Below are 17,642 nucleotides of genomic sequence, written 5' to 3' on the forward strand. Positions count from 1 at the left end.
GTATACATAGTAAATAAATCTTAAAAATAAATAAATAAATAAATAAATCTGAGGAGCCAGGGGGCAGTGGCACACACCTTTAATCCCAGCATTCAGGAGGCAGAGGCAGGTGGATCTCTGAGTTTGAGGCCAGCCTGGGCTGCAGAGTGCATTCCAGGAAAGGCGCAAACCCTGTCTCAAAAAACAGACAAGGAGCTGGAGAGATGGCTCAGAGGTTAAAAGCACTGACTGCTCTTCTAGAGGTCCTGAGTCCAATTCCCAGCAACCCCATGGTGGCTCACAACCATCTGTAATGAGATCTGGTGCCCTCTTCTGGCCTGCACTCATACAGGCTATATATATAATAAATAAATAAATCTTTAAAAAACAAACAAACAAAACAAAAAACAAAAAAAACCACCCTGAGTTTATGGCACTAAAAAAGTTATAATTCACTGTTTAATTTGGAAGATACTAAGAAACAATTTCATTATTTTGAATAGTAAAGAGTCAAACATTTAGCCCGCCTTCCTGGTATCAACTATACCTAGGTAACCAAACAGTTGGTAAATTTGTTTTATGGAAAATTCTGGCAATAAAGAATGAATAAGAGGGCAGTAGTGGCGCACGCCTTTAATCCCAGCACTTGGGAGGCGGAGGCAGGCAGATCTCTGTGAGTTCGAGACCAGCTTGGTCTATACAGTAAGTTCTAGGATAATCAGGACTGTTACACAGAGAGACCTTGACCCAAAAAAAAACAAAACAAAACAAAGCAAAAAGAATGAATAAGAGAATGAGGCCATTGTGTAAACTCTGAATGAGAACAGGGAACTGGACTGGGGTTTCTCACCTCAGCACTACTTACATTTTGGACATGATTTAATTTTAATTTTTTATTTATGTGTCTAAGTGTTTGCTTGCATGTGTGTCTGTGCATCACATGCATGACTGGTGCCTGCAGAGGACAGAAGAGGGTGTAGGACCCCCTAGAACTTAAGTTACAGATAGCTGAGCGCCACCATATTACTGCTGGGATTGGAACCTAGGTCCTGTGAAGGAGCAGCCAGTACTCATTTTAACTGATGAGCCACCTCTCTTGTTTCTGAAACTCTGTATTATAGAGAGCTGCCTGTGTGCTGTAGGAAGTAGGAGCAGGGCCCTCCTGCAACACCATCAAAATGTTTCTAGACTTTGGTCCCAGGTTAAGAACTATTGACTTATAGGCATTCATCAGTGACTGTTAACAGCCTAAGAAATAAAACTCTAAGCTGGGCCTCCTTGTCAGAGCATATAGCATCAAGAGTTCCATCTGCATCAAATGAGTTCCTTCATCACCCCATTTCTGGAAACAGATGAACACAGGAAATGACACTACAGGCATAAAATCAGCAAAATTAAAATGGAAGGAATTTGGAGGGTGGAAAAATGGGTTGTCCATTAAGAGCACTGGCTACTCTTTCAAAACACCTGGGTTAGATTCCCATCATCCACATGGTGGCTCACAACCATTCCTAACTCCAATTCTAGAGGATCCAATGCCCTCTTCTGACATTCACAAGCATCAGGGATACACCCATCTACTGCATATCACATGTATGCACCAAAATACTCATACAAACAAAATAAAAATTAAAACAAACACATTTTTTTAATCTGAAGAATTCTACAGGACAGATGGCTTGGTTTCTTCAATAAATCTCCAGAAGAGATGAGAGGGGATATCTGTCTATAATAAGAGAACACATAACAATGTACAGACTATGAATTCTTACTGAACAATACAGGGAAAAAGGAAAATCAAAACAAACAAATGGTCAAATAGTCAGCCTTTAGGTATGATGACGGCTTATTGTTTATGGTTTGTTTTTTTTAAATACAAGATGACCTGGTCATTTTTGAAGTTGGGCAGTAGGTATCTGAGTTAATTATCCTCCTTATATTTGTATATACAGACATTTTAAGGTTTATTTTATTTTGAGTATTTTCTGCGCATGTATGGCTGTGTACTATGTGCATGTCCTTGTGCCCTTGGAGATTGGAAGGTGATGGGTCCCCTGGAAGTGGAGTTAAGGATGATTGTGAGTTATCATATGGGTGCAAGGGCTAAAACTTGGGTCCTCTGCAAGAACAAGTCCTCTTAAGCAATGAGGCCATCTCTCCAAGCAGGTCATCTTATGCTCTGTGACCAAATAATAATCAGCCTCATTATCCTCTTCCTCTACCTATATCCCAAGAAATGGAGAAAGTGTATTTTCTCAGGTTCTGAAGCAGAAGACAGAAGCTAAGTAAACACTAAGTTATTTGGCCACAGCTAAAGCATTTTTATAGACTGAACTATGCTCCCTCGCCCTTTATATTCATGTTGACATTCAAACACCTGCTTCCTCAGAAACTTACCTTATTTGGAAAGGGTTATTGCAGATGTCATTAATAAAGACACTATCATATAGGAGAACACCACTCTACCAGGTTTCTCTGAGATTTTTCTTATTTTAAAAAATTACCAGCACTGAGGTGTCAGTGTAGAATGGGAAGTCTTAGGTTCAACCCCTAGTACTGGAAAACAAGGGTTCTTGATCTCCCCTATTACATGCTTCCGTATATACATACCAACAGAGGCTTAAAGGGAGGCTCCACCTTCCGAGCTAGAAGTTCTTCCCAGTTAATGTGTCTGAAAAATGGATGAGCCTAGAAAAAGTCAAGGGAGATGACTAAAATGACACACCACTTTTTGGAAGTTACAAATCACAATATAAGCTAAACATATATGGATACACACAGATAGCCATCACAAATTAGCAAAATTAGCATCATGTTTCTCCCAAACACCAAACATCTCAATTCCTACTTGGACTTCTCCAGCATCCCCAGGACCAGCTCCAAGACGAGAAGCAGCATTTCTTTTCAGCAGCTTTAGGGAGAAAAGAAGAACTGATGAAAATCCTAAATTACTCAAATTGATTTTTTCCCTTTATAGAATGTGCTCCCTATTTGTGCTCAAGAAGATACAATTTATTAATACATGTACTTTGCTTTAAAAAACTTGCAAGTCTTTTCTGTTTAGTATCTATGTATGACTCTAATCAAAATATACATTAAATTATTAGATAAGGGAGGGGCTTATGAGACCCCGCCTTTCATGAAGGAGCTATTGGCAGTTGATAGCCGCTGGGGGAAGGACAGTCACTTGTCTTTAGGGGTATGGCCACTGGTATATTGCCCATGCTCAAGCAGATGGCTCCACACCCACAGTTACACAGGCGACACTAACTGGATTGCATAGGTTATTAAAAAAAAAAGGAAAGCATGAAATTGGGAGGGTAAGTGTTGGGGGCATTAGAGGAAGTTGAAGAAGAAGGATGGAGGTCAAACTATACACACATAAAATTACCAAAGAATAAATAAAAAAGTATTACTTATGAGCTGGGTGTACACTTTTAATCCCAGGATTCAGGAGACAGAAACAGGTAGATCTCTATGAGTTTGAGTCTAGCCTGGTCTACACAGTGACACATAGTGAGTCTCCAAAAACAAAACAAAAAAACCCAAACAACCACAGGCGTGCGCGCGCACAGGTGTGTGTGTATGTGTGTGCGTGCGCACATCTGTGCATGTGTACCAAATTCTCTCATTTTAAGCTTTGCTGATAAGGTTGCCATTTAGGAGGCCTACCTTTTTAAGCAGATCTCGAGCTTCTTGTGTGAGGTAGGGAGGCAAATTAAGTTTACATTTGAGGATTTTGTCAATTGTTTTCTTTCTATTCTCTCCAGTGAATGGAGGCTAAGGATAGAAAAGAGCAGATAAATTAGCATATAAAAACAAATCTTAAGTAACAATATTATCTAGTTCCTGGACTGGGCAGTTCACACTGAGATAAGAAAACTGGTTCAGAGCCAGGAGTGGTGGTGTACACCTTTAGTCCCAGCACTCTGGAGGCAGAGTGCTGATTTGCATGACTTTGGGGCCAGTCTGATCTACAGAAAGAGCTTCAGGACAGCAGGGCTGTTACACAGACAAACCATGTCTCAGAAAGGAAAAAGAAAGTATGTTCAGAAACAGTTAACTCAGACTCACGGCTTTCAGCAATGATGTATAAGCAGCAATGCCCAGGAAGTCTGTGTGGCCAGTGAGGCGTCGCATTTTACGTTCCCATTTGTCCCTCTGTATTTCATTAGATTGCCAGGACATAAGCCAGTCAATTTTAAAAATCTTTTAAAATTATGTGTACACATGGTGTATGAGGGTTTGTGCATGTGTGGGGGGGGGGTGCCCATGAACACCAGAGGCATCAGATCCCCTGGAACTAGATATAGGAGGCTGTGAGGTACCCGATGTGATGCTGGGAACTGAATTAGGGCTGACTTCACCCTTCAACCACTGAGCAATCTTTCCAGCCCCTACATAGGTCATTCAAATAAAAATTTTTTTTTAAAGTATGGAATCCCAGCTGGAAAGATGGCTCAGCAGTTAAGAGCACTGGCTGCTCTTCCAGAGGAGCCAGGTTCAATTTCCAAACCCATATAGTGGTGCACGGATGTCTGTAATCCCAGTTCCAAGGGATCTGGCACCCTCACATAAACATGCAGGCAAAACACAAATGTACATAAAATAAAAATAAGTCTTTAGGAAAAAAATATGAATTCCACAAAATCATAAGCTACCATTAATGCTAAAACACTGATAAGAGCCTGATGGTGGCGGTTTAATCCCAGCACTCGGGAGGCAGAGGCAGGAGGATCTTTGTGAATTTGAAGCCAGCCTGGTCTACAGAGGGAGATCCAGAACAGGCAGGGCTACACAGAGAAACCCTGTCTCGAAAAACAAAACAAAACACTACTGCTAACAAATCTTTAAGCTTTGAAAATAACCCGACTAGGAACATGTGAAAGCAGAGCAAAGCTCTCTCACTAGAGTGTCTTAGTAATGCTTCAGCGCAGACTATACAACATGCAGCTTTTAATGTGCACCTACTGCTCCAGTCAGCATGTCATACATTAGTGCTCCCAAACTCCACCAATCCACAGCACGATTGTGGCCACTTCTCATCAAGATTTCAGGGGCCCTTAAATGAGAAAAATAACATGCCTTAAAATTTACCCATTTTTATATCATCTGAATAAAATTATTAAACTAAGAAAACTAAGATACTATTTTAAACCAGTTAAAAGTTAGATATTACCCCCAAACCAGTTACATTTCTTTTAACATGCAGCTCTCACATGTATTCTATTGTTCCACAAAATGTGTGTGTGACTGTTCCATCATGGATAGATTCTTTGCATAGTCCAAAGTCTGTTAGTTTCACATGACCTACAATGAAAGATTAGCATGGTTACTCTCGGACTCTCAAGTACATACAGTATTTGAACATAGCAAACAGGTAATTCCTCCCTCCATGTATCTTTTCCTTTCCAAAACTTTTCCTGAAGATGTCCAGAACTAGGTGCCTTATCTACTATGGGGTAGTAACTACTTAAAGATTGGGCAGTGCCAATAATATAAGCAATGCAGAAAGGAGAAAATAAAGAAAATAATGAAGCTGTCTAAAGCTCTGGCTTTCCCGATATGCAGAATTCTGTTCCATCCTGAGAAAACTTCTTTGAAAGTCTGGCTTAAGTAATATATACCCTATTAAACATTCTGTATTTCAACAAAAACCGCAGCATATTCAACTGTACTATTTCTTCACAATGCACTCAAGAGTCCTATAAACTCTTCAGTCTCAGAAAGTCATTCTATCACTTGCTAGGCCAAATGCTATCAGTTAGCAGAACAAATTCAATCACCGCCAGTGAAGGGAAAGAACTAAAATTTGCATCGGATAATCATTTCTGTCCCAGAAGGTGGAATTCTACCTTATACAAAGATCATTTCAGATAAGTTCCTCTCAGCCGCCATTTAATTAACCAGTGGCTCAACATCACCAATGGCCCTATAATTCAAGGTTCCCTTCAGACAAAAGGCAATGGCCCATTTATTCAACTGTGAACATCTACATTCTGGTACAAAAGAAACAGGGCTCCATTTATCTTTTATTTTCTCATGTTTAAGATTTTATGGGTATGAGTAATTTTACCCACATATATGCAAGTGCAGTATGTCTGCCTGATGCCTAAGTAAGCCATAAGAGGGCTCAGGAACCTTGAAACTAGTTTCCAATTGGTGGGAGCCAGTATGTGGTGCTGGGAACCCAGGTCTTTCTTCTGCACCTGGCCATAGCCTTTATTCTCACACAATCAAATAGTATATCTAAGTTTATGGATTAAAAACTTTATTTTACAGGCTGGAGAGATGGCTCAGAGGTTAAGAGCACTGGCTGCTCTTCCAGAGGTCCTGAGTTCAATTCCCAGCACCCACACGGTGGCTCACAACCATCTGTAATGAGATCTGGTGCCCTCTTCTGGCCTGCAGGCAGAACAATGTATAAATAAATTATATAAACAATTTATATAAATAAATATACAAAAATAAATTATATAAGCAATAAATAAAATAAACAATTTAATAAATAAATATCTTCAAAAACAGTTATTTTACTATTCCGCCATTCCTTTATTCTATCCTTTGCCATAGAACTGAGGGTTGAGGCCATAGCTTGGTGGTAGCATGCACAAAGGGTTCAAGTCCCAGAACAGAAAAATAATTTTAAAGGAATACTTCAAAATCAACAACAAAGAATTCAGAATCAGAATCCAGGTTTGGGATGGGAAGATAGGAATAAGACCTTGTTCCCACAATGTACTTTGTTAATTCTATCATTTTTTCATTAAAAACAAACAAGTCTTGTTTTTTCTTTAATTTCATATGTATGAATTGCCTAATGTATATATGAACACTACATGTGAGCCTGGTGCCAGCAAAAACCAGTTCCAGATTTCCTGGACAGACATTATAAGCCACCGTGGGAACTAAAGCCAGGTCCTTTGCAAGAACAGCAACTGCTCTTAACCACAGAGCCAGTTCTCCCTCCAGCCCCTTACAAACAAATTTTAAAAAGCACTATTTGGAACATTTATGTAAGCCCCCTGGCTTATATACATTTGTATATTTCTTATATATTTCTGTCTAAGAGTTTGCATTGGTTAACTATCTCATGAATCATCCTATGGAGACCTGAGGATCAGCAACCATTTACAGCCTTGAAGATGCCTTGGTCTCCTAGTTTGCTGCCTGTGTAAACTGCAGTCTTCCCAGTTCAGACTACAGCAGCAGAAATGGAGCTGCAGGCACATGCAGGTGCAGCCAACACTCCCTTTGCTATACCCATAGCTGTACAGGGTTAGTCTCTCTGTATAACCTATGCCTATTAAGTATTTTGTTATTGGGGCTGTACCAAATAATATGGTTCAATTTTAGTCTTTTTCTTTCTCAAACATTAGTTAAAGTTATAAAAAGTTTTGTTTTAAGCTGCATGTTGGTGTTCTATACATGCAATCCCAACACTTGGGACGTTGAGGCAGGAAGACCCTATCTAAGTTCAGTGCCAGCCAATTAGTATACAGCAAGACTATGTCTAAACAAACAAGTTTTGCTTCTACTACTTATGCATTTTTGTCATTAAAAATCAATGGCATAAATAAAAATTAACATCTGAATTAGCTTTGGGGGTCACAACATTTTATATAAGAATTTTCTTCTAAGTGGTAAAGAATGGCTAATCTCTTTAACTCTGTTTAAGCTCATTATAAATACTAAAAGTACCAGCAAGTATTACGATAGGATATAGTCTGAGGAGGAAATATGCAACAAGAGAGAGAAACATGGGAGCCTTGAAAATGGCCATGATCTGTGTGGAAAGATTGTAAGCAGACTAGTTACTACAGAATTGTTCATGATATAGTCCACCTTGGTGATTAAGCATGATGTTCTCCGGCTTCAGGTCTCTGTAGATGATCCCCTTTTGATGTAAATGCCCCAAAGCCATGGAGATTTCAGCCAAGTAAAAGCTGGAAACAGAAGTGATTTAATAAAAATTTAAAAAGCAATCTACCCAAAGCAGTTTATGTATGGAATAAAATTCCTTGAAAGAAACAGACATGCACCAAAGACCAAATTAGTGGGGGTGGAAGAATGCACTGGGAAAAGAGAGGGCACAGGATGATGCCACAATGCAGGGGGACATTTGTCACTTGTTTTAGTCAAACTATACCATGTTTTATTTTCCATTACAAATATACTGCTAAAATTGCAAAGATGTCCAGTGTATTTTAACTATTATTGATTAGGTTCTGCTCTCTCTGTGTAGAAATTAGGCCAACAGTCCTTCAAATAAACAAATTCCTCCCACCCTCCCCAACTTTAAGATTCCACAGGAAGTATGGACTTTGTTATTCTCAGAGATCAAGACTTGATCCTTATAGCCTGACCTGTGGAAGCCCACTCATCCCTTACATAATATAGTTGTGTATTTATAGACAGCAATGCCCACAGTATCTGCCCACCCTCTTGCCAGCCAGCCCACAACTATAAACTGTGTGACACTCAAATTTATCTACCTCAAAAGAATAAAGGGCTGAATCAACCCTGTCTGGATTCGAAAAGCACAAAGCACTGCAATACTGGCTGTGTAACAATGTTGCAATCCTGCAGATTACTCCAGGATGGAGAGGGTGTGTCCTAGAGGACTGAGGCAGTTTCAAGCCAGCAGGACCACAGCCTCCAACAGGGCTCAGAGAGCCTTCTCCAAAAAAGGGCACTTCATCCCTAAGGCTCTTAAATGCAGCTTCTGTGTTAGAAAAGGCCTGAAATTAAACAATGGAATGCAGTTTGGTAATTAAGATAGAAAAAACATTTAAGTGTTTTCTATTCAATTAATGTGTAGGTCAAACTGATTTACTGTTACCCTTCAATATGGTCACTTCACAAAAGGATGTGTATATTTTTAATTTGAAGCAGATGCCATCTTACGAATAGGAGGGCAGATCCCATCCTGGCTATATAATCAATCCACAGATGTGTGTTCAGGGTTATCACCTCCCTAAGACTGCACCTTGGGAACTGGAAAGTCTAAAAAAAAGAGGAGATGATTTCTGATACTTTCCATTGCTGCACATTCAAAATTTCACTGGAAAACCACACTCACCCACAACCAAGACAGGCAGCTTACCAATTCAAGGAAATTCTGCAGTGAAGAGCGGTCCACCCAAGGCCTGGGGGCAAAGGAATCATGTGACCTCCAATAGCTGCCCAATCCCAAAGTTCCCCTGGATATTCTGAGTGACTGAGTGGCTCCAGATCAACTGATTGAATGGTGTGGCTTCACACAGTGGGAATGTAGTTTGGGTTTTAATTACATGAATCATTACCTGAATCCATACAACCACAAAAACTTCACTTACCAAGCTGTGTCTTCCATGAATATTCCCTCTCTTTCTAACTGCATAAATAGTTCTCCTCCTATAAGGGAAAAGTATTAGGAATAAATATCTTTCCTTCCAATCCTCTTCTAATGAGTTTGCACTTTCTTTTATCTATAAGATTGATTCCTTAAACAAATTTGTTTAAAACTCCTAAAATTGACTTGGAATTAATAGCTTTTACACCTGCAAACTTCAAAATATATACAGATTTCAGGCCTAAAGTTTTAAAACGTCTTGATTAAAGTTTCTCTAGCACCTTTTCAATATGTAAAAAAAAAAGTCAGTACACAATTAAGTCACTCAAATTTTTGTGAATGTGACTATTCCCTATTTTCAGAACCTTCATATAAACTGAATGAACCTGATGGTGGCATAATTTAAGTATCAAAGTAAATAATAATAAAGGGTTATACTGTCCTGAGTTATCTTAAAATCCAGGAACCCATAATGATGTAAATAAATGAACAGATAAGGTTCTCAATGGAGAAAGGAAAGCTTGGTATAAGTGAAAGTGGCCAGCACCACAGTGAACTGTTACAGTCAAGAGTCAGTGGGCACCAAAACTGGACCTGAAGCCTGGTGAGATGAGACACTGAAGTAATCCCAAATTATCTCGTCAAGAGTCCCTTATTAATGCCAAAGGGAAACCTGGTAAATACCACCTTACATATGTCACCACAATGAACATCGACAGCAGCAGAGATCAAAGATCTAACTACCATGCACCTCCTGTTCTGAACTGCTGAGAAGGAACACAATGTCCTGTTAAAAATGCATAACCTGAATCTACTCCCAAAGAAATACCAGATAAACCCAAATCAATGGCATTCTACAGAAACTGGGCTATACTCTTTTCATGTCAACATAATGACAGACAAAGACAAAGGAACTGTTCCAAATAAAAGAAAACCAAAAGACATTATATTAAGGTTAATTTCCTAATTATTTTATAATTCTAGTTATATAAGAAAATGTTCTTGAGTTGTGAAGTAAATGCTAACGTTTTAGTAGTAAAAATCTTTGAATAGCACAAAAAATGTTGACTGTATACGCATGCATCTGTACATACACACTTGCCTATGTATAAAGCAGAAGATAAGCAAATGCAATGAGGGGACGGAACATGGAGATGTGAGGGGTGCAGAAACTCCACAGAACTCTTGGACTACTAGTCACACAATCTTCTATATTAATTTCAAATTAGAAAATAAAGTCACAAGGAAGTAGCATTAAGAAAAAAAGGTAGCCAGGTGGTGGTGGCACATGCCTTTGATCTCAGCACTCGGGAGGCAGAGGCAGGAAGATCTCTGAGTTCAAGGCCAGCCTGGTCTATGGAGTGAGTTCCAGGACAGGGTCCAAAAAGTTACACAGAGAAACCCTGTCTCAAAAAACAAAACAAAACAAAGAAAGAAAGAAAGAAAAAAGGTGTGAAATTCTGCAGCTTTCAGGTCCATATTAAGAGCTGTGACAAAACCTGTTTCTTAGAAATCACAGGTATGCCAGGCCTGGTGGCACATGCCTTTAAGTCAGCACCCAGGCCCATCTCTAAGTCTGAAGCCAGCCTGGTCTACGTAGTGAGTTCCAGGATAGCCAGAGCTATATAAAGAGATCCTGTCTAAAAAAGAAGAGAAACTGCCAGGTGTGTTTGTTGTCGATGCGTGCATCTCTGTGATCTAGAGATGCTGTGGGGTAGGAGGCTGAAGCAGGACTGCAGGAGCTTGAGGGCAGCATGAGCTACATAGTGAGCTCCAGGCAGCTTGGTTTGCACAGTGAGAGCTTGTCTCAAAGAAAAAAAAAAAAGACATGGGGGGGTTGGTAAGTTCCCAGTAGGGAGCAGGCCCTTGAAAATGTAGCTCAAAAACATTCAGTATCTCATAATACTCTCAGTAAGCATCTCCATTTCTATTTAGAAAGGAATATTTAATAGAATATGTAAATTACAGTAGCTACCTCAGCTTATGAATATGTTAAATAATTGATTACAAAGAGATTTAAATCAAATTTTCCCAATAAGAAAACACCCTCCATGTTTCTTTCCTATTTGTCTGTAATAGAACCATTTGTTCACATGTGAGTTTCCTTCTTCAATGTTGCCATCAATTTAAGACTTGTTCACAATGAAAAAAAAGCATTTTTCACTGGAAAGTAATGTTTGAACCCAGTTTCTGGAGCAAAGGTAAATAATTACACGAACTATGTACTAACCACTGAGATACTCAAGGATGAGGTAGAGTTTTCCACCGGTCTGAAAGGCATAAATTAAATCCACAATGAAGGGATGCTTTACTTCCTCCAGAATATTCCGCTCTGCTTTTGTATGAGCTGTATCTTTAGCATTTCTTACTATCATTGCCTAAAGGAAAAGAGATGATCTATAAGAACAAAACAGCCAACATTTTTATTCTATGGTCATTGGAAAAATCTATTTTATGCTTTTCTGGCCAATACAGAATAGTTCCTACTAGAAACTGAGATGGAGGTAATGGAAGCTACTCACTACTTATAAATATCTAAACTAGTTAGGGTTTTGTGTTAAACATGTAAATGAAAACCTAGATGCATTTTTTTAGGAATCTGTAAACAGATCAAGTTTATGCATATAAAATTGCAGTTCAGGGCTTAGTGTGCTCCCACCTTTAGGCCAAGAGAACAGGACTAACATAAGGAATCAGGATTCCTTGGAGCCAGAGCATCAGAAGAAAAGATATCAATGGAGGCAAGCACAGAACAGTATGGGTAAGCAGGGGAGCTGCACTCAACCTGGCAAGAAGTCTTCCTGGAGATGAAGATAGCAAAACTGTAACGTTAAGGTGAACCGTGATGGCTAAAAAGCATTGCAGTGGAAGAGACGCATGACAGAACAGGATGTGTCCAGGGAGCCCAAGGTCAGTATCCAACAAGAGCTGAGAGAGTCAGGTGGAGGAGGAGACCAGGGGTCAGGAAATGGAAGGCTGTACATCTAGGCCAAGGTGTTGAAATTGTAGAGGCAAAGAAGAGATGCTGAGGGGAGTATAATGAATAACCCTCAGCTTTTAGTGGAACTGTGGTGGTTAGGGGAGAAATGACTCAAAGCAGGTAGCCAGAACAAGAAACGAAGGAAAGTGGCTTGTAACTAAGACAATGAAGATAAATTAAAAAATAAGAAAGGTTAAAGGTCTGTCATTGGTGCTTGTAGTCTTTGTTTTAAGAAATAATAAAAGATGGGTTTGAAAGCACATTCCTACCATTTCAGCACTGGAGAGAGACAGAGGCAGGAAGACCAAGAGTTCAGGGCCAGTTATGGTTATTAATAAATTTGAGACCAACCTAAACTATGTAAGATCTTGTCTTCAATGATAATAATAATAATAATTAACAACAACAAATAATAATAATAATAATAAAAGCATTTTAGGAAAATTATGTAGTCTTAGACACACTAAGCATAAATTCTAGGAAATTATCCCAATGGTAAACCCCTAGTAATATTGGACACAAACACACAACATTATTAGTTGTAACCATATCTACAAAAGTGAAAACACTAGAAACAAATTGAATGTCCATATGTAGGATTTTGGCTGGAAGCCTACATAATCTACATACATATACCCATTAAAAGAATAAGAGAGCCAGGCGGTGGTGGCGCACACCTATAATCCCAGCACTCGGGAGGCAGAGGCAGGTAGATCTCTGTGAGTTCAAGGACAGCCTGGTCTACCAAGTGAGTTCCAGGACAGCCTCCAAAGCTACAGAGAAACCCTGTCTCAAAAAACCAAAAAAAAGAATAAGAAACATTTCTATGAAGGTGAGGTGAAAGGAACATGCCAAGTACTGTATCATTTATAGTACATATAGTCTATGCTATATCTTGTGAAAGAATGAGGAAAGAATAAAAACAAGCTGGATATGATGGAAAGGCCTAGAATCCCAGTATCAAAGGCTGAAGAAGCAGGAGGACCATAAATCAGCCTATGTGGAGCCAGCAGAACAAGGCAGTAAGACCCTGACTCAGAAAATACAAGCAAACACATGTTATTTGCATTTATAAAATTAAACACATCTAAGAAAGTCTCAAGGCTAACAGTAAGAGAGAGATACGAGAAGTAAGACAATCTCAATGGCTTGGCTATCCGCCATCTTCTTTACATTTGTTATTGCAATTATAGAAATTCTGTTTTTTGTTTTTGTTTTGTTTTGTTTCAAGACCGTTTCTCTGTGTAACAGTCTTGGCTGTCCTAGAACTCGATTTTTAGAACTGGCTGGCCTTGAACTCACAGAGATACCCTTGGATCTGCCTCCCTAGTGGTGTACCACCTCTGCCACCACCCAGCTGCACTTAAAAAATTTTTGATTTCTGAATGCTAATAATTTTACATATTCTAAGAATAAAATGAAATCAAGGTCAGAACTGTAAAAGAAAACTAAGCACAAAAGAAATAAACAAATTTGGTCATGTGTGGTGATGCATTTTTTTCCAGGAGAGGCAGGTGGTCTTTGAATTCAAGGCCAGCATGGTCTTCATATTAAGATCCAGGACAGCCAGGACTACATAGAGAGATCCTGTCTCAACAAAATTCAACAAAACAAAACAAACAAAACAAAACCCACAAATTGAACAGAATGCTATGTTGATAATTTTAGCACAGAAGCGACTTGAAACTGCACATTTTTGGGGCTGGGGATGTGACCCAATTGGTGGCATTCTTTTCTAGCATGCATGAAGCCTTGGCTTCACTCCTCAGTACCACATAACTGGAATGGTGGTCTAAGTCTACAATCCAGCACATAAGAGGCTAAGGCAGGAGGACTGCCAGAAGTTTGAGCCCAGTCTGGGCTACGTGCAGTGAGTTCTAGGCAACCCTAAGCAAAAAGTGAGAGAGGCTATTTCAAAAGCAAAACAAACCAAAACAGATTAATTTTAACAACAAAATGGAATTCTCATTAGCAGTACTTGAAAACCACAATGAATCATAATAAAAACAAGTCTATACTGGTTCTTTCTTATCTAGGAGGTTTCTGAGAAGGGATCTCACTCTGAAGCCCTGTCTGGCCTTATACTGATGTGATCCTCCGAAGTGCTGGGTTACAGACATGAACTACTATGCCCAGCTCACACTGACTCTTTAATGAACTCTTTTTGAGAAAAGGTCCTCCTTTATTGTCCAGACTGATCCTGAATCCCTGTGCCAAGTGGTCTTCCTGCCACTGTCAGCTCCATAAGCCATTGCCTCTGGTACCAATTCTATTTTTGTTTTTCTAGACTTTTCTTTTAATTGGGTCGCATGTATTCCAGGCTGGCCTCAAACTCACTGTGTGGTCAAGAATGGCTTTCAACTTCTGATCCTCTTCCCTGCACCTATGGATGCCATGGCACACTGACACAGGGTTACAGATCAAACCCAGGATTTTGTGCATGCTAAATTAGCATTCTATCAACTAAGCCACATCCCTAACCCTTTCTGAGTTTGAGAAATGATTTTACTATGTAGCCCAGGTGGCTTCAATTCACAATCCTGCATTAGCCTCCTAAATGTGTTTACAGGTGTGTGCCACCATGCCCAACTTCGGGCTTTGATTCTTTAAAAAAAAAAAAATAATAAGGGAAAACAAAACAAAACAAAACAAAACCATACTTTATTTTTTTTAAAAGAATCTTCTCAGTGGAGCAGTGGTGGCGCACGCCTTTAATCCCAGCACTCAAGAAGTAGAGGCAGGTGGATCTCTGAGTTCAAAGCCAGCCTGCTGGTCTACAGAGTGAGTTCTAGGACAGCCAGGGCTACGTAGAGAATCTGTCTCAAAACAAACAAACAAAACCAGCACTTTTCTTTCTTTCTTTTTTTTTTTAAAGATTTATTTATTTATTATGTATATAATATTCTGCCAACATGTATGCCTGCAGGCCAGAAGAGGGCACGAGATATCATTATAGATGGGTATGAGCTACCATGTGGTTGCTGGGAATTGAACTCAGGACCTCTGGAAGAACAGCCAGTGCTCTTAACCTCTGAGCCATCTCTCCAGCTCCAGCACTTTTATTTCTAATTGTGTGTATGTGTGTGTGGGTGTGTGCAGGTGCCCTCAGAGGCCGATGGCATCAGATCCCCTTGGAGTTGGGCATTGCATGTGGTTTGTGAGCCAATAACTAATCTGGACTCTTTAAGACAGTTAATGCTATAAAAGACAATTTTCTAAATGAGTAAGAAATGGCTCTACAGTGACCATTCACAATGGTGCACATCTGCAATCCCAGCACTCAACAAGTGAAAACAGAAGGATCGAGAGTTCAGGGTCATCCTCAGTTACACAGAGACTTTATAGAGGCCAGCTTGGGCTATTTGAAACCCTGCTTTCCAAAAAGGAACAACTGAAAAAGTTTGAACATAGCCTATATATTAGCAAACAGTATTGAATATTAATGTTAACATTTTCAAGTACAATAATTATACTCCAGTAATACTAGAGTATGAAGACACCCTTATTCTTAATAGAATTGAGGGTGAAGTATTATAGTGTCCACAATTAACTCTCAAATTATACAGCAAAAGCAGAAATTAAAAATGTGAATGGACAGGGGCTGGAGAGATGTTCAACAGTTAAGAGTGCTTATTGCACATGCAGAGGACCCACAAGGCAGCTCATAATCAACCCTCTAACTCCAGTTCCAGGGGATCTGAGGCCCTCTTCTAGCCTCCTGGGCAGTGCACACATGTGGTACACAGACATACATGCAAGCAAAACATCATACACATAAATTAAATAAATCACTTTTAAATAAAATTTAAATATAGACTAACTAAAAAATTGAACAATTCAGGTCTGGAGAGATGGCTCAGCAGGTTAGATTACTGGCTGCTCTCCCAGAGGACCCAGGTTCAATTCATAGAACCCAATTGGTGGCTCACTTTAGTTCCAGGGAATCTGACACTCTCTTCTGGCCTCCATGGTATACCAGGCATGCACATACATGCAGGCAAAATACCCACACAAATAAAATAAATTATTTTCTTCAAAAAGTGGATCAATTCCTCTTAAAAACTGTATGAATGGGCTGGAGAGATGGCTCAGAGGTTAAGAACACTGGCTGTTCTTCCAGAGGTCCTGAGTTCAATTCCCAGCACCTATATGGTGGCTCACAACCATCTGTAATGAGATCTGGCTCCCTCTTCTGGCCTGCAGGGATACATGCAAACAGAACACTGTATACATAATAAATAAATAAAACCTTTAAAAAAAACCTGTATTTAGAGGTGAAATATTACTATACATACATGACAGCAGAGAAGAATGGAGGGTGGATAGACAAACTATAGCAAAATATCCTAATTATGGCCCTGGGGAGATGACTTTGTGTAACAGCAATAGCTCTGCAAGAATGAGAACCTGAGTACCTGAGTTCAAATTCCCAGCACCCATATAAAAAGCTGGACATGGCTGTGTGTCTTCAACTCCATAACTAAGAAGCAGGGACAGGCAGATCCCAAGAGCTTACTGCCTAGCCAGTTTTGCAGGAAACCATTAACTTCTAGTTAAGTGAGAACCCATACCAGGTCTCAAGACAGTAAGGCAGGGAGTGATAGGAGGTCACTGGACCTGGTGGCACATGCCTTAAATCCTAGCACTCAGAGGTAGAAGCAGGCAGATCTCTTCTAGTGTGAGGCCAGCCTGGTCTACAGAGAGAGTTCCAGGTCAGCCAAAGCTGTATAGTGAGACCCTGTCTCACAAACAAACAAAAAGTAGAAACAAAGCAACCCAGGTTTAGTTCCCAGCACTCCGATAGCAGCTCACAGCCATGTAGAACTCCATGGGGTCCAGCGCTCTCTCCTGGCTTCCACAGGCACCAGGAACGCATATGGTACACAAATACACATATAGGCAAATATTTATACATGTAAAATACAAACAAATAAATCTTTAAAAAAGAAAAGAGCTGTGGTCAATTGCTTCAGAGTACAGAGATGTAAATTAAGTATCAACTAAATAAAGACTATTGGATTTAGCAAATGGGAAGTCACTGACGACTTAGAGACAAGAATATCATAAAAATAGGAGAGTCACAAGCCAAAATCCTGAGTGAAAAAGCAAACCAAGGCAGAGCTGGAAGATGGCTCAGCAGTTAAAAGCACTTGCTGTCAAGCTTAATGACCTGAATTTGATCCCTGGAACCCAAATGGTAGAAAGAGAAAACCAACTCCTGCAAATTGTCCTCTGAGTTCCACCCATACTCCACGGAATGTGCACACACATATGTACCTACACGTGCGTGCACATGCAGGCATACACAACAAATAAATGAGAAAAGAAAAAGTAGAGGTGGTAATATGG

At 39.7% G+C, this 17,642-nt stretch overlaps 1 protein-coding gene across 5 annotated transcripts in view; it reads right to left on the reverse strand.

The window, feature by feature from the left end:
* The window catches only part of Rps6kb1 (ribosomal protein S6 kinase B1), a 42,096-nt gene that overhangs the window by 5,498 nt on the left and 18,956 nt on the right, over window positions 1-17,642 (reverse strand). For 2 of the 5 annotated variants that reach the window (XM_036196207.1, XM_036196208.1), the window contains exons 5-12: window positions 11,544-11,691; window positions 9,318-9,375; window positions 7,825-7,925; window positions 5,199-5,289; window positions 4,951-5,041; window positions 3,652-3,759; window positions 2,828-2,890; window positions 2,590-2,667 (exon numbers count right to left, since the gene is read on the reverse strand). In XM_036196207.1, coding sequence (XP_036052100.1) covers window positions 2,590-2,667; window positions 2,828-2,890; window positions 3,652-3,759; window positions 4,951-5,041; window positions 5,199-5,289; window positions 7,825-7,925; window positions 9,318-9,375; window positions 11,544-11,691 — 738 coding nt within the window. Of the gene's footprint in view, window positions 1-2,589; window positions 2,668-2,827; window positions 2,891-3,651; window positions 3,760-4,946; window positions 5,042-5,198; window positions 5,290-7,824; window positions 7,926-8,653; window positions 8,986-9,085; window positions 9,129-9,317; window positions 9,376-11,543; window positions 11,692-17,642 lie in introns of those variants that run through there. The other 3 variants (XM_036196209.1, XM_036196211.1, XM_036196210.1) reach the window with 3 other exon arrangements.

The sequence above is a fragment of the Onychomys torridus genome, chromosome 8, assembly GCF_903995425.1.
Source record: "Onychomys torridus chromosome 8, mOncTor1.1, whole genome shotgun sequence".
Classification (NCBI taxonomy): Eukaryota; Metazoa; Chordata; class Mammalia; order Rodentia; family Cricetidae; genus Onychomys; species Onychomys torridus.